General features: G+C 45.1%; 1 protein-coding gene across 1 annotated transcript in view; it reads right to left on the bottom strand.

Annotated features, from left to right (window-relative positions):
• LOC143117521 (capping protein, Arp2/3 and myosin-I linker protein 3-like) overlaps positions 1 to 20,751 on the bottom strand; it is a 36,597-nt gene that overhangs the window by 7,340 nt on the left and 8,506 nt on the right. Inside the window, exons 12-31 of the mRNA XM_076279266.1 lie at positions 20,412 to 20,498; positions 18,810 to 18,919; positions 18,421 to 18,498; positions 17,854 to 17,930; positions 16,663 to 16,767; positions 15,743 to 15,812; positions 14,830 to 14,911; positions 14,265 to 14,361; positions 13,504 to 13,558; positions 11,643 to 11,815; positions 10,765 to 10,833; positions 9,442 to 9,535; positions 5,930 to 6,028; positions 5,336 to 5,455; positions 4,551 to 4,664; positions 4,122 to 4,297; positions 3,349 to 3,436; positions 2,389 to 2,508; positions 2,054 to 2,120; positions 1,052 to 1,239 (exon numbers count right to left, since the gene is read on the bottom strand). Coding sequence (XP_076135381.1) covers positions 1,052 to 1,239; positions 2,054 to 2,120; positions 2,389 to 2,508; positions 3,349 to 3,436; positions 4,122 to 4,297; positions 4,551 to 4,664; positions 5,336 to 5,455; positions 5,930 to 6,028; positions 9,442 to 9,535; positions 10,765 to 10,833; positions 11,643 to 11,815; positions 13,504 to 13,558; positions 14,265 to 14,361; positions 14,830 to 14,911; positions 15,743 to 15,812; positions 16,663 to 16,767; positions 17,854 to 17,930; positions 18,421 to 18,498; positions 18,810 to 18,919; positions 20,412 to 20,498 — 2,069 coding nt within the window. The remainder of the gene's footprint in view (positions 1 to 1,051; positions 1,240 to 2,053; positions 2,121 to 2,388; positions 2,509 to 3,348; positions 3,437 to 4,121; positions 4,298 to 4,550; positions 4,665 to 5,335; positions 5,456 to 5,929; positions 6,029 to 9,441; positions 9,536 to 10,764; positions 10,834 to 11,642; positions 11,816 to 13,503; positions 13,559 to 14,264; positions 14,362 to 14,829; positions 14,912 to 15,742; positions 15,813 to 16,662; positions 16,768 to 17,853; positions 17,931 to 18,420; positions 18,499 to 18,809; positions 18,920 to 20,411; positions 20,499 to 20,751) is intronic.

The following is a 20,751-nucleotide window of genomic DNA, read 5'->3' as shown; positions in this document are numbered from 1 at the left end:
CAATCAGATAGCATTCATTATTCATGAGCAGATATATCTACGTTTCAGCGCAGCTGCACTGGGCTCTGTGGAGAGTGATGAATATTAACGGGTAAATAGGCACATCAGATTCATTATTTAATGCTGCTGTTCATGGAGAGAGCTGTCAGATTAGAGGGACGATTTGGGACGATTCCTCTCAATCGGTAGCTCTGACTCAAACTGCTACTGGAGAACCTTCTGGAATGGTTTTGTTTGTTTAAAGGGATACCAGGCAAGCCTGATGCTTTTTCTCTATGAAGCTCCCCCTACCGTCTCTACGTGTCGATATGTGTGCGAGCCCTTGCTCGGTCTGAAGCTCTTTTTCTTTTCTTTGCATCTTCGCTGCTTATTTGCCGGCTCTGCCATTATACACACATTTGCAACAATCACTAGCGTTTCGTTAGCCTGCCTCTGTGCTGGGGATGCAGGATGTAAACTGATCCTGCTTCTCGCAATGTCTGAGACTTTGTGAGACTGAAGTTCGGCGGGTAGGATACACCGAACTTGCAAGTGGGATATTCTTCCTACAGGCAGTAGGGGCGGGCGAGAAAGCCTTCATTCGCCCCGTAATGAGTCATTTAACCATATACCGACTTACGAAGATGATTAATTAACACGAAAACGTTGCCTGGTGTCCCTTTAAGAAGTTTGGTAACACTCAACATTTGGAGGGGAGTCCGGTCACAGTTGTGCCACACCCCGTCAAATAGTGTTACCAAACACTAAAATTAAGTAACTGGCAAAAATACTTTGGACATAACGTACCATTAAAACAAACATATGATGGAAGAACAGGCAAGAGTATAAAGGCAGATGATGAATAAATTCATTTCATTCATTCTTGACATTTTTTGTTTTTCTTACTACATGAACTATTTAGTGTTTGTGGCTCACCATCATTCAGGTGCCATCATACATTATGTCTGGATTATTGCTCCAGGTGTGGGTTGACCGTAAACAGTGGTCTCCGTTGTACAGTATGTTGTGTAGTACAGTATGTGGGTGGGTTGTTTCTCTGGGTCTTTCTTACCGTGTCGGAGAGGGTGTGGCCGCCGCGGTGCTTGCGTGGGGGTTTTGGCCGGACGCGGGTCACATGCTGCAGGGGCGTGCCCAGAGTGGGCAGCTCCGACAGGCCCTCCCAGGAGGCCGAGCGGGAGAGGGGTGAGGAGAGAGGAGGTGCGGAGGGGGGAGGGGACGAACTGGAGTCATCATTCAGACCTGAGAGAAAAAGAGACAGAAAGAGAGAGAGAGAGAGAGAGAGAGAGAGAAAGAACAGAGAGAGAGAAGATGTGGTTTTAGGTAGCTGTAATATACTGCACACATTCTACTGTATCAGAACCATAACCATATTTCTTCTAAAGCATATTTTATGAGACGCTGACCCATAAGAGGAAACCTCAGTGAGATGCTATGTGAGGAGCTGCAAGCTTCAGGACTGCAGAGTGCCAGCCTTGGCCAGCACTATGCAATCACCACAGCAGCAGCAGCAGCAACAGCAACAGCCGCAACAGCCGCAACTAATACAAATGAATCAATAAGGCTCCTAAATCATGCTGAGTTAATTCAGTAAATCTCCCACTGACTGCACACAGAGAGAGAGAGAGAGAGAGTAATAGATGGAGGAGAGAGAAACAGATAAAGAGAGAAAGAGAGGAGATAAAGAATGAGAAAGAGGGGGAAAGAGAGAAAAAAGAGGAGAGAGAGATGAGCGAGAGAGACAAGGAGAGAAAGGAGAGAAAGCGCGAGACAAACAGAGAAAAAGAAAGAGAGAGAGAAAGAGAAGAGGTGGGGCACGCTGATGGATGAGAGAAGCGAGAGAACAGAGGGAGAGATAATGAGGGAGTGGGAGGGCACGTAAACATGCACAGCAGGACGCTAGCGCTAATGGACCTCCCGGAGAGGGAGGAGAAGTCAGAGACCAGGAGCGCCGCTGGAAGGGAAAGAAAAGAGGGATGAGTGTGTGTGTGTGAGAAAGAGAGAGAATGAGAGAGAGAGGGGGGCGGGGGGGCGGTGGAGGACAGAGAGCACTCACTCAGCCGGGTGGACACAGGTCGAATGCGACGCGTTCTGGAGCTCCGCTTCTTAATAGCGATGGTGTCCTAGAAAGCAGCGAGAGATGAATGACCAGACTGTCCCACGCACAACCTCTGGTTCTCCATCTCCCTCTCTCTCTCTCATACACACTTAATACTCTCTCTCTCTCTCACACACACACACACAGACAGACACACACACACACACACACACACACACACACACACACACACACACACACACACCAACACATCCACTAACAAATGCACACTTGACCACTCATGTGTGCCCACAAACACACACCCACACAGAAACACACAGACGGCTGCTTACTATACTGGTGCCGAGCTCTTCATCAGTGATCTCCAGTGAGTCTCTGTGTCTGTGTGATCTCCTGCCCGTCCCTCCATCACACATGCCCTCCCACCGCTTGAGCTGGGACACCTGCCGAGCCTGGGACAGCACAGAGAGAGAGAGAGAGAGAGAGAGAGAGAGAGAGAGAGAGAGTAAAAAACAAACACATACATACGAACGAACGCACGCACGCACGCCCACACAAACACATACACACACACATACACACACACACACACACACACACAGTCAGCCTGCCTATGAAAATCCTCATAAACTCTAGTATCATCGTACTGTATTTCGTCCAAGCTCTAAGGGCCAGATGTACTAAAAAATGATCACCTGTTTCAGACACATGCCTTAAAACCTGGCATCATATGTACGAACACACCCGCGGATGGATGAACTTGTGTTTTGCCTGCCACAGGAGTGCAGAATGACGAATCATGCTTTTCTTACTTATGCATATGCATTATGGAGGGAAAAGCGGGAGTAAAAGTGGGAGTATAGCGCAAAAACGGTTCATTAAGTATTCTGGTACATGTATGAAAACAGTGCTTGTCTGTTTTGCGGTAAAACATTTTTGCCTTTTAAAAGCAGGTGTAATCCAAATTCCGATTAAATGCGTCAACTGGATTCTTCCAAAGACAACAGAATTAGTATTCAGAGCACCAGTTTTGCTTGTTTGTACTATGACAAAAAACTTTTTTTGTTTTGTTTGCCTTTCTAATGGCTTACTTTCACGTCACTTCCCAACCTGCTAGACTCAGCTATTAAATCTGTCATAGCCTACGTGCACAAATAACAAATAGTTCAAACTACTGTACTGCAATATCTCTCTGCTTATCGACATCTTATCATGTATTGTATTATTTCATGATGGCTACATTTTTTATTTCACAGATACCTTTTAACACAACAGCCACATGAGTTGCTTACCAGGGCTTTATGGGTAGAGTAGAGCTCCTGCAGTATCTGATCCACAATGGAGTTGGTTAGATAGGCCACCACCGACAGTTTCACCTCCCTAAGACCAGGTACACACATATGAGAGACACAAAATGGAGGACCTAACACCTGAGGGCAGAATAAAAGCAGGGGTACTGATGCTCTATGTTGCAACTATGTTTTGTGTGTGATGCTCTATGTTGCAACTATCTGTATGTTTTGTGTGTGATGTGTTGTAACTATCTGTATGTTTTGTGTGTGATGTGATGTAACTATCTGTATGTTTTATTGTGTGTGATGTGATGTTGTAACTATATATATGTTTTGTGTGTGATGTGATGTAACTATCTGTATGTTTTGTGTGTGATGTGATGTTGTAACTATCTGTATGTTTTATTGTGTGTGATGTGATGTTGTAACTATATGTATGTTTTGTGTGTGATGTGATGTAACTATCTGTATGTTTTGTGTGTGATGTGATGTAACTATCTGTATGTTTTGTGTGTGATGCGATGTTGTAACTATCTGTATGTTCTGTGTGTGATGATGTGAGTTGGACTGGGGAACTAGAAAATTACCTCCTATATTTGCAATGGACCATATACTGTTTTCTGAATATGAATATCCATTTGGGACAATAAAGTATGTCTGTCTGTCTGTCTGTCTGTCTGTCTATCTATCTTTCTATATATCTATCTATCTGTCAATCCATCTATCTCTCAGTCTTCCCTTGATTATCAGCTGTTGTGTTTTTATTGACTTACTCGAGTGCCCGGTGGATGTCCTGCGCTGCCCGTTCCATCAGTGCGGTGCGGATGGCGGAGCGAGGGATAGAGACGCGCTCAGAGACGGACGAGAGAGGAGGGCTCAGGCGCTCGGCCGCCGCTGAGGAGAGTGGACACAGCTCTCGACACAGGGACACCATGGAGTCCACAATCACCTGGCAGCACCCAATCAGGGGACAGGAATGAAAACAAAACGTGTCTGATCAGAACGCTCACATAGTTCCTTATAGCCATTACTTACAAAACATCCCCTTAATCAAATACATGTGAATTAATTAATTACATAATGTTTCATGAAATAGTTCATATTTCAAAAATATATTATTATAATTATACTATAAAACCTATAACAGACTTGTAAGACCTCTCTGTGTGTACAGTATGTACAGTGTCTGTGACTGTGAGTACCTGAAGTTCCTTGTCCGCAGCTTTGGCCAGTTCTCCAGCCAGAGAGTCCAGCCGCTGACGTACTGGTCCGTCCACTGAGAGCACATGGGCCAGCTCACACAGGGATGGGTACAGCTGGGAATGTATGTTTGAGAGAGAGGACCACAAAGCAGAGGTCAGAGAACGACAACTACATACTAGCCACACACACACACACACACACACACACACAAACACACACACACACACACACACACACACACACACACACACACACACACACGGCAAGTTTTTATTATTTATTAGAGCAATATGCTCACGATAAACCACTTTAATGACATTACCCTACCAAACATACTTGATATTTGTGTACAAGAAAGGTAATTCCTAATGAAGATGTAAATGTTTATAATTTACTGTAATTGTGTAACGGAGTTGAACTGAGCTAGCATGCTAGTTTCTCATGTAAATCCTCACACCCCTAACGCTTCTAACTGCTGAGTTGGAACTTGGAAGCCTGGGCTTTTAGCTCAGTGGTTAGAGCGTTTGACTCCCATGCCAGTGTGTGTTGAGGTGGCGGGTTCGAAGGCCGTGAGCGGCGGACCTTGATTACAATTGCAGTTAATCATTTTTACTGTAATTGCAGACTCCAGCTCACTTAACAACAGAGCAGTAGGCCAAAAGCTTAACAGAACTCTCCCTTTTTCTCGGAGTCCCGGATCATTCACTTCTCTGCCCGCATAACACACTGACACACCTGCGGAGCCCTCCATACACTCCTCCAACACTCTCCCGAGGTCACTCACCGCCCGCGAGTTCCTGGCCTCCTTGAGCACCTGTTTGGCCGCCTGCAGTTCCTCCGCCTCTCCAACACCCTTCAGAGCGCACACTTGCTGCTGGACGCGCACACACAGGCGCTCCATTACCTAGGAAACAAAGGACTGTCAGAGAGAGAGACACACACACACACACACACACACACACAAATCCATCCATCTTTGGAGAGGATGAGAGATGAGACCATCAGCGGATGACACACATCCACGCATACAGGCGTGCACACATGCATAGATACACACACAGATACACACACACACACACACACACACACACACACACACACACACACACACACACACACACACACACACACACACACACACACACACACACACACACACACACACACACACACACACACACACACACACACACACACACACACACACACACACACACACACAGAACAAAGCCAGCCCATGCAGACAGCCTGATGCTTCATCAGTCACAGAAACCCAAACTAAGCAGATATGCATCGACAACAACTCTCTCTCCTTTCCTTTCCTCTCATATTTATCTCTCTCTCTCTCTCTCTCTCTCTCTCCATCTATCGCTCTCACCTGTTCAGCCGTGCTGGTGACTAGGCCCTGATGCAGACGGAGAGCCTGTCTCTGGGAGAAGCGCTGGGTCTGGTTGTTCCTCAGGAGAGCTCTCTGGATCTGGCCACACCACAATTACCACAATTAAAGGAGGATCACCAATAGGATCGAGATAACAGATTCATCTGATATGAAAAAAATAGTGCTGTATAGTGCAGCGGTTCCCAAACTTTTTTTCCCCGTGTACCACCACCAACATCCTGACTCGGCTCACGTACCCCCACCATCCAACACATAAAAACGTAACACATTCTATTGACACATTCCAGGCATCATCCAGGGTGTTAGCCACCCTACATGACAACAACTTACAAAATCAAAATGTCTATGACTGATGTCTGGCCTATGAGCTCTCACACTAATAAAACAGTGTGGAGAACAACATTATGAAACACAAACAACAGAGAACATAGGCTTAAGATAAAAAATAAAAATAAAACATTTTTAACACCTTTCCAACATTGCCCTTTTCATCTCGCGTACCCCCTAGTGGAAGCTTGCGTACCACCGGTGGTATGTACCACAATTTGGGAATCCCTGGTACAGTGTATAGCAAAATAACTACTTATCCATGGATAACCACTCACACCTTATACTACAAACCCAGGTGGCATCTGTGTTAGAACAACAGCATCATTACAATGGTTCCAGGCCTGTGCAGATCATCTTAAGGACATTTCCATATATATAGAACAGGCTACTGAAAAACCCAATGTCTCATCAATGGCTCAGTTTGAAATTGTAAAGCAATAGATTTTAGGCCTGAAACCAGCTGCTCCATAACTATTAACAGCAAGCGTTTCATCAGTATGCAGGGTACAGAGAGCTTACAACACACACACACACACACACACACACACACACACAGACACACACACACAGGCACACACACACACACAGCTCTAATGTGTGTGAGCAGCACCCCAACCAGTTTTGCCAGCTCACTACAGATTTCTACCTAGCCCAGGTCTCGCGTCTGAAACACAGTCTACTCGCTGCACTACCTAATTATCTGCAGCAATTAAGTGTTGCAGAGTAGTCTGTGATTCTCCTAATAGGCACTTCATTACAATAAACGCAGCTGGAACCCTCAGTGCAACAGAGACAAAGGGGTAGTTTAGTTGTGTTTACTGCAGGCCTGTGGGGGAGAAACAAACTATTTGGCTGACTTATCAAAATGAAGATATTATAGTATGTGATTACAGCACCTCAACCTCAAAAGTGTACCTTTAATATATTGTGTGTATTTAATATGAATGAAAATCCTTTGGAGTCAAGCATTATAGGATATAATATATATCATGAGCCTTTTGCCATTCTCCTATTAAAGTCATATAAAGGGGCTGAAGGTTGAATGGGCTATGTAAAGTAGCACCAAGGTGAGCCTTGTTTCTTTCCTCTAGTTTAGTCTCATAGAGCCATAGAGCTTATGGCTTAGGTCAGCACAAGTCATTCTAAATCATATGATTTATTATGACCAGTAAAATTTATGGTATGAAAGGTTCTGCCCCGCGGTCGCTGGCGACCTTATGAAAATGCTGGACCTTCATGAGCTCTGCCCTTTGGGAGTGCATCCGTTTTGACAGGACGTTCATAAAACGTCACACTGACCAAGGACAGGCAGCAGCAGCAGCAGCGGTGGGTCCTGCTGTAAGAATAGCCCCTGGGCACCTGCAGGGCTTGACTATGTTGTGATGCGTGGTGTGGGCTCATTTCCAGTGTGGGTCTGTTTTCGCTGGGAATTGCCTTCCACGAGGTAAATGATGGGCCATTCTGACAGGCCCAACACAGTAACTAGAGCAGTGAAGCTGCTATGAAGTGTTTGTTTGAAAGGTAGCTACAAAACTAAATGGCAGTGTTAGAGATAGACAAAGTGATGCAAATAATAGGGCAACGATAGCAAACAAAGAATAGAAGGTGGAGCAAAGCGTGTTATTGAACAAATGGTAAACAGACTGCATTTAGATAGTGCTTTTTCTACTCCTCTGAGCTCTCAAAGTTTACAATTTCATGCCTCATATTCACCCATTCACACACACACATTCTTACATCGATGGCATAAGGTGCTCTGCAAGGTGCCAACCTGCACATCAAGTTCAGGACGAGCAGGACTCAAACCGGTAACCTTCCGGTTTCCAAATGTCTCCTCTACCTCCAGAGCCACCGCCACCCCACACCCACGCCCCTTACTGACACCAAGGTTTGGGGAAAAGTCTAATATACCACCTTGCACTGTTGGTGACAAAGTAGGTAATATAGCAATCCCATGGCAGTCGGTGTTGATTGGTCACGGGCTGGTCCAGTTGTTTCAAAATGAATCCAAAGTCTATGGCATTAGGCTGCACTGACTGGAAACAATCCCCGCTGGAGCGTGGTCTGACACTATTCACAAAGTGAATTTGGGTCCGGTCAAACCGGGCACGCTCTCTCGTTCCATCTCTGTGTGTCAGAATGCGTTTGGAATGCTGCCCTGACCTACCTTAGCTTCTAGATCAGGCCGGGATTCATCTTACGAGTGAGCAGTTATCGCATGTGTGTGTGTGTGTGTGTGTGTGTGTGTGTGTGTGTGTGTGTGAGAGAGAGAGAGAGTGAACATAATGTGCATGTGTGTGACCATTTAAAGGACAGCACCTTCAAGGCCATGTCAATACACATATTTTTTCAATCAATACAGATCTGACAAAATCCCACTTCATCTGACAGCTCCAGTCAGAGCGGGTCTAGACTTATTGATGCAACCATGCCAACCACACCTCAACAACGCACTCACGGAAACCCTTAAACAAATAGCAAAGGCCTTCAATAAACGGGACCTCTGAGTTAAATGTCTTGTGTACACAATCCAAACAACATCAAACTTCAATCATCTGAGTAAACAAGACCCTTCAACAGCCCGTCTCCAGAGATGACTGACCGCCGACCAGCTCAGAATAAAGAGCAGCTTGGCCAGTACTGCAGCAGACTCTGAGTGTGTGAAGAGGAGGGTGTTTTACAAAGGGGTCTCTGGTTAGGGATTTGGATTAGGGTTTTGGTTAGGGCTGCACAAAATATTTATTTGCCTTTCTTCAGATAATTCTTCTGACAGATATTGCGATTTGAATTGGGATATAATTTTCAGAGTCAAGCTACAATTCGATATTCCAGATTTCGCTTTAAGTTGGGCCACTTCTGATTGAGCATGCCCAGTGCATCCACTCCTGTTAGGTGATCTTCACTATCTGTCACACAAAGAGGATGACATGAATATAAAAATCACAGATGTAAGTGGATTAACCATTGGTAAATGTTATGAGCTATGAGCTGCATGATTAATTACATCCTTTGCGATTAGCTAATTGCATTAGTTAAAATTGCAATTTTGATCAGTTTTGATTTTTGGATTGTGCAGCCCTAGTTTCGGTTGTGGTGTCAGTTTTGTTTGGTGTGAGTGTACGTGTGCGTGTGCGTGTGAGAGCAGTAGTGGGTGGGGCTACCTTGGTGAGCGCCTGCTCCATCTTCTCAGGTGCACTGCGGTAGGCCTGCGTGATGTCACTGAGGGGCAGGGGCATATACTGCAATGTGAAGTTACTGCAAGGGAGCGATAGAAAGAATGGAGGGAAAGAGGAATGGGAGGGAGAGAGAGAGAGAGAGAAGAGAATGTGTGAAAGAGACACAAAGACACACAGACAAAATCACAAGGAATACAAACAAACACAAAAAGAGGGAGAGAGAGAGTTTTAAAGGAAAAGAGAGCAGGCAATTCCATGTGACAGATATTTCCTCCTCCTCCACCTTCTCTTCCTCCTCCTCCTCCACCTCCTCCTCCTCCTCCTTAGCCGTGGGTCTGTGTAAACTACACTCCAGCAACCATTTAGAAATCACACATTGACAAATCCACCCTCATGATGGATGCTCGGGTGCATCCAAAGAGAGAGATAGTATAACAACATTAAGTCTAGCTCCAGAGCGAGCTTGTCCTATCTTATAAAGTTAGCTTCCGCTTCCTTAATGAAAATTGTTTTAATGCTGCTGGTAGCAAATAGAATTTCTAGCCTCCTGGTGTGTGTCTGTGCCCTGTGGGAGAGAGTGCTGCTTGCTAACAGAAACACCAAACAACACGTCTCATTAAAAAAAAATAACTAGCATTGCAGCACCCAAATAGGCATGACATTCATTAGCTTAAAACGTAAATGAACAGGAGTTCTTCTATCTCTTGGCTGGAATAAAAGCTGAACTTGTGCTGCCTGCAAGGCCACATGTGAGAAATGTGTATAAAGAAGCATGTTGCATGTGGGTTTGATGAGGCATCTGATTGCTTGATTGATGCTAGCCTCATTTAAAAAAGTAGATGTATGACTATAAATTAATTTATCCCTTGGGTATGATTAAAAGTGTCTGAGATAAACACAATGAAAGCCCTAGGCCGTATTTCCATTGTGGCCCTCTTGGGAAGGTGACAAATGTATAGGTCATGTGTGACAGGCTGATGTAATGAGTTGAGACTGTGTAGAGAACAATTAGTGCACCACTTCTCATCACACCGTCTGGCTTCATCTAAAGTACATCATTAGGAAATGATGTGATTAAGGTGTTTCTGAGTGTGTGTGTGTGTGTGTGTGAGAGAGAGAGAGAGAGAGAGAGAGAAAGCATGAGAGCATGAGAGAGAGAGAGAGAGAGAGAGTGCGCACACATGTGTGACCACGCACATTAGTGTATGTGTGAGTAATGTGTGAATGTGTGACTAAAACTGTGTGCATGTGTGTGTGTTTGTGCAAGTGTGTTTCTGTGAGGTGTGTATATTCAGTATCTGAACTCACTGTTCCAGTGCTCGGGCCACGTCCAAGAATCCTGTGGCGGTGGTGTTGTTCCGGTCCCATGTTACACTCCTGTGACACACAAATAAACGCACGCACACACACACACACACGCACACACACACACGCAGACAGACAGACAGACAGACAGACAGACACACACACACACACACACACACACACACACACACACAGACAGACAGACAGACACGCACACACACACACACCACACACACATACACACACGTTGCGATGCTATGACTTCACCACAGCTTATGTTACACCACCACAATCATGTTACCGAAAAAATATCTCTCTCTTCACTTTCGGGTTCGCACACATATTCCCCTGTACCACACCTATCTCTCTCTCCCTCTATGTGTGTGTGTGTGTCTGTGTGTTCAGGTTGTTCTAAATCCCTCTCTTCTCTGGCTCTCCCCACTCCATTTTCTGTTACTCCTGCTCCATCTCTTCATCTCTCTTCATCCATCCATCTTTCCATCCCTTCAACATTATCTAAGATGCTGTCTTTGAATTTTGCTGTCGGTGTTGGCTTTGCAAAAGGTTGTTGATAATTACAGTCCTCCTTTCCTGCGGTACAGTGTTGATTTCTTGTGATTGTGTTTGTCTCAGGCAAACCCACAATGCTTGTTTCCCATTTATAACACTAAGTGAGCAGTTAGATGACTCTCAGGAGCATTAAGTTGAATTTGACAAAACATACAATCACTGCCAGCCCTAAAATAGACTCAATAGACTCTATTTGTATTTGTTTTATATTAGTCTTCCTCCTCTCACTCTCTCTCCATTCCCCTCTCTTTCTCTCCCTATCTCTGTCACTCACTCTGTCCCTCTCTCTCTCTCGGGTTCTCAGATCTTACCTGAGCGTGGTGTTGATCTGCAGGGCTTTGCTCAGCATCTTAGCCCCGATGTCCTCCATGTTGTTGCCGCTTAGGTCCACCTTGCGCAGGCAGGTGTTGCTGCCCAGGGCGTTGACCAGCACCGTGCCCCGTGAGCGCAGCCTGGAGTCCACCAGAGAGAGCGACTGCAGCGCCTATGGCGGTAGGACGGAGGGAGGGAACAACAGATCAGGAGAAAAAAGGAGTAAAAATGAGATAAAAAATACAGGGGGAGTGGGAGAAAATATGAAAGAGAGAGAGAGAGAGAGAGAGAGAGGGTAAGAAAGAAAAATGAAAGAGTGATAGAGAGAGATTACGACAAACAGAAATGAAAGTGATGGAGAGAGAGAAGGAGAAGAAAGAGAGAGAAAAAGAGAAGATGGAGACAGAGTAATTAGAGAAGAAAGGAAGAGAGAGCGAAAGAGAAGAAAATGAGATAGGCAGAGGGATGGACAGACAGATAAACAGACAAAGAGAATCACAGACAAAGAGAACAGAAACTCATAACTAAGAATAACTGACACACTCCACTGAGTGTATGTTTACTCTACCTTCCTCTTCTGTAATTGCTTTTTCCACCTGTTTTTCTCTAGCACTCTTACTTTTCGCAAAACAATATTTGCTCATGGAATATTCTATGCTTCACGCTTTGCTAGTTTCAGATATACGCAATATATTGCCATTAAAGTGAATTTGCATGACAAAATGTAATGGGGTATAAAAATAACATACAGGGGGGAAGATCCACGCAAATCAGACATAAAGACCAGGTTTCAGACAAAAAGGAAAGAGTTTGAATATTAAACAGTATGGAGTGTCTAATCTTTCACATTTCTATGACCTCTCATTGAATATACTCTCTGGAAGCCTTTGATGGAGGTATGATATCTTAACTATCATCGTCATGGTAATGTTCCAAAAAACACTTTTCATTCCTTACATAAAATAAACACACACACCTTCGTTGTGTTGAGAGGGGATCAGTGTGATACCTTTCCCCTCTTTTAAGAACTAAAGAATCTTTTTTTAGCTGTTGTCTGATGAGCACAAACAGCATGACAATGTTACGGGGTGGAAGTGAGGGAGAGTGCCTGTAGTCTCACATGAAAGGGAGGAGAGGAGAGGAGGAGGAGAATAGTCAATGAAGAAAGGAGAGACAGGAGAGGAGAGGAAAGGAAAGGAGGAGAATACTCTAGGAAGGAAGGAGAGAGGAGAGGAGAGGAAAGGAAAGGAAGAGAACACTCAAGGATGGAAGGAGAGAGAGGAGAGGAGAGGAGAGAGGGGACAGCATCTGATGGTTTAATGAGAAGGAAAGAGGGGGAGGCAGAGAGCCAGGGTGGGGGGGGGGCTCTGGCTGTTTGTCATACAAAGGGGGAAGTGCCTGTCTACAGCTGCTGTGTCAACATTGTGAATTATTCACATGGCACAATATGTTCTGCCCCACAGTGACACAGACACAGTCGTGTGTGTGTGTGTGTGTGTGTGTGTGTTACAGTTTGGATGAGGTAATGTCTAAAATACCTTTGTGTTTATGTTGATGTTTATGTTTATGGGTGCAATTTGCGTGTGTGTGTGTGTGTGTGTGTGTGTGTGTGTGTAGATATGCATTTGAGTGATTGTATTACGTGTTCTTTTGTGTTGCATTGTGTTTCTGTATATGTGTAAAAAATGTGCTTATACGTGCTTGGCGTTACAGAGAGCATGTGGGAATACTAATGGACTCGCATGTGAAAACAGATTGGTGGCGCACAGCATCCCATGTGTGAGAAAACAGTTTGGCACCAAGCCAGCGGAGAGAGAACATGCCGGAACCGGAACGCTGGGAATAAAGCTCATCACTCACACACTCCTCTTCTTGGATCATCTGCACCAGCTTCTGAAGCACGTCATCCAGCACTCTACACACACAAACATAAACACAAACAAACACATGATGACACTGCTGACCATGGGGGTAGCGTAAAATGAGAGCATGAGAAACAGAGATAAAGAGAGAGAGAGAGAGAGAGAGAGAGAGAGGGAGAGACAGATGAAAGAGGGGATTATGGAGATTATGTCCAAACAGCATTTTTTATGTGTGTGTGTGTGTGTGAATGTGTTATCCATTAACTCGTTAGTGTGAGCCAAACACACGGATGAAAAGTTCCTGTGAGGTCCTCTCGCTCTAACGCTCGCTAAACGCTTCACACGCTAAATCCCTCTGACATGACAAGAGCGCAACTCCGGAGAACAACACTGACAAGCATGACTGTGATTATGTTGACAAAGGGGTGGGAGGAGTGATATTGGCAAGCCTCGACAGCATCAGCCTGACACACACTACGGAGGGTAATCGCCATCTCTGATCGCGTTACATTAACAATGCTCAAGGGTAATGTATCATCAGTAGTGATCAATAAATATGGTTTAATAAAGAATGTGTGTGAGTGTGTTTCCATCTCTCTCTTTTTTGTTCTCTCTCTCTAATGTTCTTTATCTTTCTCTCTCTCTCTATCTATCTATCTCCACAGGCACACACACACACACACACACACACACACACACACACACACACACACACACACACACACACAACAGACACACAGCATATTATAGCTACTGTACCTGTGCTTAATGTTAAAGTTTTTCCCCAGATGTAGGTGCTTCAGGGAGGGGTGCCTGGATAGTGCAGACAGCAGAGTGAGCAAGTCTCCATCCAGACCTGAGAGGAAACACAAAGGGATGAATATGAATACACACACACACACACACACACACACACACACACACACACACACACACACACACACACACACACACACACACACTCGACTGCACAAACAGTTGATCACACAGACAGATACACTAACACAGAAACATAGACTTACATATACACACACACACACACACACACACAACACACACACAACATACACACAACATACACACAACATACACAACACACACACACACAACACACACACACACACACACACACACACACACACACACCACACACACACACACACACACACACACACACACACACACACACACACACACACACACACACACACACACACACACAGCCAGCGGAGGGGAGCAGGCAGGGGCAGAGCTCCACTGACAGCAGGCAGGGCGCGGTGCACCAGGGGGAGTTGGGGCACGGGGTGGCCCCAGCTGAGCTCACCGTTGTCTGAGATGTCCAGCGTGGCGATGGAGGAAACCCGGGGGAAGAGCTCCTGCAGCACCGCAGCTCCAGATGACCGGAGCTGTGACACAGAGAGAGGGAGGGGAGAAAAGAGAGGGACAGAGAGAGAGAGAAGAGAGAGGAAGAAGGAAAATAAAAGAGTTAAGGAAACAGAGAGAATGGGAAAGTAAAAGAATGGGAGTGACACAGAATGACCCAGAGAAAAACAGATAGAGGGGGAGAGAGAAACAGATAGAGGGAGAGAGAGAAAGAGAGCAGAGAGGAAGAGAGAGATGGGAAAGAGAGAGAGAGAAAGATAGAGGGAGAGGAAGAGAGAGCAGAGAGGGGAATGAAGGAAAAAAAACAGAGTGGAGGGGAGAGATATGGAATGACCCAGAGAGAAAAAGAGCAAAAAGGGAAAGAGAGAAAGAGGGAGAAACAGAAAGAGGGAAAAAGAGTTTTTTTTCTTCAGAAATTCTGTGCGATGTTTAAGATTCAAATTTATTCTGGGAGGACAACTGGAAAAAGTGAGAGGAGAGACAGACCATCCAACGCTGTGCCAAGATGAAACATAACGTACGACCAGACTGATGTGCACATACACACACACACACACACACACACACACACACACAAACAAACACACAAACACAAACACACGCACGCACGCACGCACGCACACACACAGATGCTTCGGCACAGGCTAACGAGCAACTAACAGATGCAGAGCAGGAAGCTTTTCACAAAAGACGCACAGAAAGAAGAAGAAGAAGAAGCCAAGAAAGGACACGGTGAGAGAGAGGGAGAGAGGGAGCAGGGGGCAGAGAGAGGGAGAGAGCGTTTGGTAGAAAGAAAGGGAGAATGAGGGAAACAAGGGAGGAAGCGCTTGAATGTGAAGACAGAGAGACAGTACCTCACAGCCACTGATATCCAGGTGCATGTCATTAATGTGAGGGTTTGATGTCAGGCCCATAAGCAGCGCCCTTCCAGAATGAAAGCAGAGAAGCGACACAGAGAAAGAGAAAAGAGAGAGAAAGAGAGAGAGAGGGAGAGATTGAAAACAAGGAAAAATAAGCAAGGGGAAGGTTTTTCCCTCCTATATCCAGGGAGCCACTCAAGCCAGAGACATTTTGACACCCTTCCCACGCAAACACACACATACACATAAATACACACACACACACACACAAACACCTGCCCATAATGGCTTCACCTAGGTGGCCCACCTCCTACTCACTGTGGTAACAAGAAGCTAAGGATCTACGGAATGACAATCATCACCATAGCAACCATCAAGTGTGAATTCTGTACCATCAAGGGGTCATTAAATCCTGGCCAGCCCTTCACTGACCAATAGGCCTAGTTGTTATGGTTCAGTTATGGGTTTGCTTCTGACAAACCGTTTGGATTATCTCTTCATTGTGAAATGGACAGTGTGCTCTTCACAATAAGCACTCCTGTTTGTTTAGTGTGATAGGGGAGATATGACAGACAGCTATAATTACACGCAGGAGTACAAAGCTGTCAAGAGCCAAGCGAGCCTGTTGAATTTAAAAAGCTTCCAATGACTCACACACACACACACACACACACACACACACACACACACACACACACACACACACACACACACACACACACACACACACACACACACACACACACACACACACACACACACACTGAAAGAGAGAAAGGAAAGGGACTTCTGTTTATAGAAACAGGCATGGAGGGGCCATTTTGATCACTGCTCGTTCCGCACTATACCAGTGGAAAGCGTCACCGCATGCCATTAGACGGCGTAAGCCCAAAGGATTGTGGGTAGCTGCTCACCTCAGCACGTCAGGAGGCAGTTTCATGGAGGACAGACTGACATGGGTGAGTGAGAAGGCCGAGCTGAAGAACTGGCGGAAATACGGGAGAGAGTCCTTTACTTTCCTAAAGAGAGGAGAGGAAAGGAGAAGAGGAAGAGAGAGGAGAGAGGAGAGGAGAGAGGAAAGGAAAGAGAGGAGAGGAGGAGAGAGCAGAGGAGAGATAACAGAGAAGGGAGGAGAGGAGAGGAGGAGAAAGGAGGAGGGAGGAGAGGAGAGAAGAAAGGAGAAGAGAGGAAAGAGCAGAGGAGGAGAGATGAGAGGAGAGGAGAGATAGCAGAGAAGGGAGGAGAGGAGAGGAGAGGAGAGGAGAGGTAGCAGAGAAGGGAGGAGAGGAGAGGTAGCAGAGAAGGGGGGAGAGGAGGAAGGGCAGAGCAGAAGAGAAGACATTGAGGAGAAGAAGCCAGAAGAAAAAAGAGAAGAGAGCCAAAGGTAGAAGAGAAGAGGTGAGATGGGAAAATACAGCAGGCACAAATATAATATCAAGTTCCATCAGACACACGGAGGAGACACAGATATGATAGGCACAGTATAAAGTGCCTGAGAGGGACAGATGATGACACAGAGAGAGAGAGAAAGGACATACAAAAGCAGGTAAATATAAAGAAAAGTGAGCTGGCTATCGTGAGAGGGGTGAGCCGTGATTAGGTCAGACGATGAATGCCCTCCTCTGAGATATTAATGAGCCTTATGAGTGTGAACAGGCCAGCCTGGGCTCAGTTAAACCTCCATTAGACACGGTGTAGACCTTACAAACGCCCAGCCCAAACCTATCCCTCATCCAGCACCACAGAAGAGACAGGGAGAGGGGGAGGGAGGAGGAGAGGGAGAGAGGGAAAGAGGGAGAGAGGGGGATGAAAAAGATACACACAGAGAATGGGACGGTGCCTGAGGATGTTTAAAAATAAATAATTTCTAAAATTAGTTTGCCTTCCTCGCTAAACAACAAATATTTAAAAATATTTATCAGAGAACAAGACAAGAGAGAGAGGGAGAAAGGGAGGGAGGGAGGAAGCGGAAGACAAGGATCTGAGATAGAGAGAGTAATACGGAAAAAGAATGGAAGAGAAAAGAGGAAGAGGGAAAAGAGAGGCCGGAGGAAAGAGAGAAAGAGAGAGAGGGAGAAGACAGACAGAGAGGGGTGGATGCTGACCTGTGAGAGAAGGAGTTTTTGGAGAGATTCAAGTAGGAGAGGTCAGCACAGCAGCCCCTGAGCAACGCACCGAAGAGCTGACCAAGAGAGAGAGAGAGAGAGAGAGAGGAAGAGAGAAAGAGAGAGAGAGAGAGAGAGAGAGAGAGAGAGACAGCACGACACACAAATAGACAGTAAGAGAGAAACAGTCAGAGAGTGGATTCTGAGGAGGACAACATTAATTAAGTCAATATTTAAAAAAAACATCTAAAAATGGAATTGTTTTTGTTAACTTGTCTAAGTTCTCCACTACAGCACAGAATAATATCAAGAGTTCGGAAAGGTCAACCACAGAAAGTTATAAAAGGAAGCAGCACTGGGAAAAGAAGTCACATTGATGGTGGGACCTTTCCACTGATTTAACAGAATATGCCATAAAGGTTAAAGAACACCCATGAAAAATGAATGTCTTTATCCATTTCAACAACCTTAGTAGGGTAGAAGTAGAGAGAAAAGACTTCTTTATGTAAAGCTATGAAGGGATTTTGACTTGTGACTGGAGAGCCACAAAGCGCGTTCTTAGCTCACCGAGTCCACTGAACAGTCGGTGCTGGACAGGTCCAGGTGGACCAGGCAGTTGGGCTGGGAGAGGAAGAGGTGCAGGTTCTGCAACAGCAACAAGAACAGACACAGACGGACTTTACATGTGAGTGGTAACATTTGCAAGGCAGTACATGTCTGTGTTTGTACAAAAAAGAGCATCTTTCTGTGACAGACTGCATTTATATGTGGGTGATCATGCGTTAAAAGGTGTGTATGTGTGTGTGTGTGTGTGTGTATGTGTGTGTGTGAGAGAGAGACAGAGACAGAGAGAAAGAGAGAGAGTGTGTGTTTGTTTGTGTGCGTTTGTGTGCGTTTGTGTGCATGTGTGTTAGTGTGTTTGTGTGTGTGTGTGTGTGCTTTGTTCAGTCTCTGACCGAGGCGTCCTCTCCTGACAGGACCCCGGGGTTCTTGCTGAGATCCAGATGCAGCAGGGAGTTAGAATAGTCGTCACTCGAGCACAGAGCCTGAGAGAGCGACACCACACCTGAGCACAGTGAGAGAGAGAGAGAGAGAGAGAGAGAGAGAGAGAGAGAGAGAGAGAGAGAGAGAGAGAGAGATAGAGAGAGAGAGAGAGAGAGAGATAGAGAGAGAGAGAGAGAGATTGCATACCATAGAGAAAGAAACAAAAACACTTTTTTGAGATTTGTTAAATTAATTGATCCACGTTATTTAATAATGGCCAAGGATGGGAAAATGGATTTCCCTTCATTTATTATTTAAATTAATTAATGAATGAATTAATGTATTATTTTCAATATATAATTATAACAAAATACAGTTTCATCGCATATAGACTACCTATTCAACCTCCAGAATCCACTGATAAAATAAACAAACACAGCATAAATAAAATGTAATAATTAGTACTACTTTATCCCCATTGCAAACATGAGATGAAATCATATTTGTGTCCATTCCATAGGTGCATGAACAATTAAATTATCTGAATGAAAGATTATCTACCTCACCACGGTGTTCAAAATTTGTCATGGTATGACAAATTCTAGTTAGTTCCTAGTCAGTTTGTCAGTACAGTGTTCTGTGTGTGTGTGTGTGTGTGTGTGTGTGTGTGGGGTATGAATTTCAGTGTTAATGAGCCCTGCATCAACAGCACTAATGTTATTGGTCTACATAGTTAATGCTTTCGTTATGGTATGACTTTGTTTATCTCCTGGAATGCACATTTTAGACATTTTCATTTCCTAGCTTATGACTTCTGCACCTCAGATAGAAGAGCCTGTGCCATCAGAAATGTATTTGCCCTGCCAAAGCAGCAGAATGAATTAAACTGTAAGAAATGGCTAGATACGAGTGAAAGACATGGATTGGATATGAGATATTATGAGTGTGAAAGTGCAAAGTACACACACATTCTAACACACACACACACACACACACACACACACACACACACACACACACACACACACAAACACACAGACACACAGACACACACACACACACACAATAGAAGACAGAAGGAGGGAGCCAGACAAAGAGAGAAAGGAGATAGAGAGAAATAGACGAGTGTGTACTCAGGAAAGCTTTCCTTCTGAGTGGGCGAGTGAGTGAGTGATTCTAGACAAATTCACCCAACTCCATGCTTGTCAGCAGAAACCCAAGCCCAGAGCCACCCTTGAGCTAAATCCAGTCTGCGTGCGCGGAAATATCTGACTTACTGACAGCAAGAGTGCAAGCGGGAGTGTGTGCGGGAGTGTGTGTGTGTGTGTGGGGGGGGGGGGGGGGGGGCTCATCTATCCTCCTTTTCATTCATAAGTGTGCTTAATATGATAAGTGATATTACATCCCGGGAGCTGAACAAAGGCTCAAAGCCTCCCACATCAACCGGATGAAAGTTTTTTTTCTTGCTTTTCTTTCCTCCTGTATTCCATGAAGAGATGAAGAAGAGAGAGATGGAAGGAGAGGGATGGAGAGGGAGCGCTGGGAGAGAGGCACTCGAGGTGACCACCACCCACCTTTGGAGGAGAGGGATGTCTTGGACAGGTTGAGGAGACGCAGCCCTTTGCTCAGGCGACACACCTGCTGAATGAGATTGCACACACCTGTAGAAACAGAGAACGACAGAGACAGAGAGAGACAGATAGGAGGGAGGGAGAAAGGAAGGCAGATAATTCATAGCATGATTATTTACTGAACATAAAGCAGCCACCCTTATTTGTACTTTATTATGTAAATGTATAATGTGTTCATATAATTGAGTACTTCCGTTGCTAGCTTATCTGTGTTTCCTCATTTTCACATTTACATTATCTTTATGGGCTTTGCCAATACTTTGCTGCATTGCAGCCATGCCAA

Source organism: Alosa pseudoharengus, unplaced genomic scaffold, assembly GCF_046254945.1.
Source record: "Alosa pseudoharengus isolate Yale_2024_CS ecotype anadromous, Long Island Sound unplaced genomic scaffold, YU_APseudo_1.1 YU_APseudo_1.1_scf_11, whole genome shotgun sequence".
Taxonomy (NCBI): domain Eukaryota; kingdom Metazoa; phylum Chordata; class Actinopteri; order Clupeiformes; family Clupeidae; genus Alosa; species Alosa pseudoharengus.
This window is presented reverse-complemented; position numbering and strand designations above follow the sequence as displayed.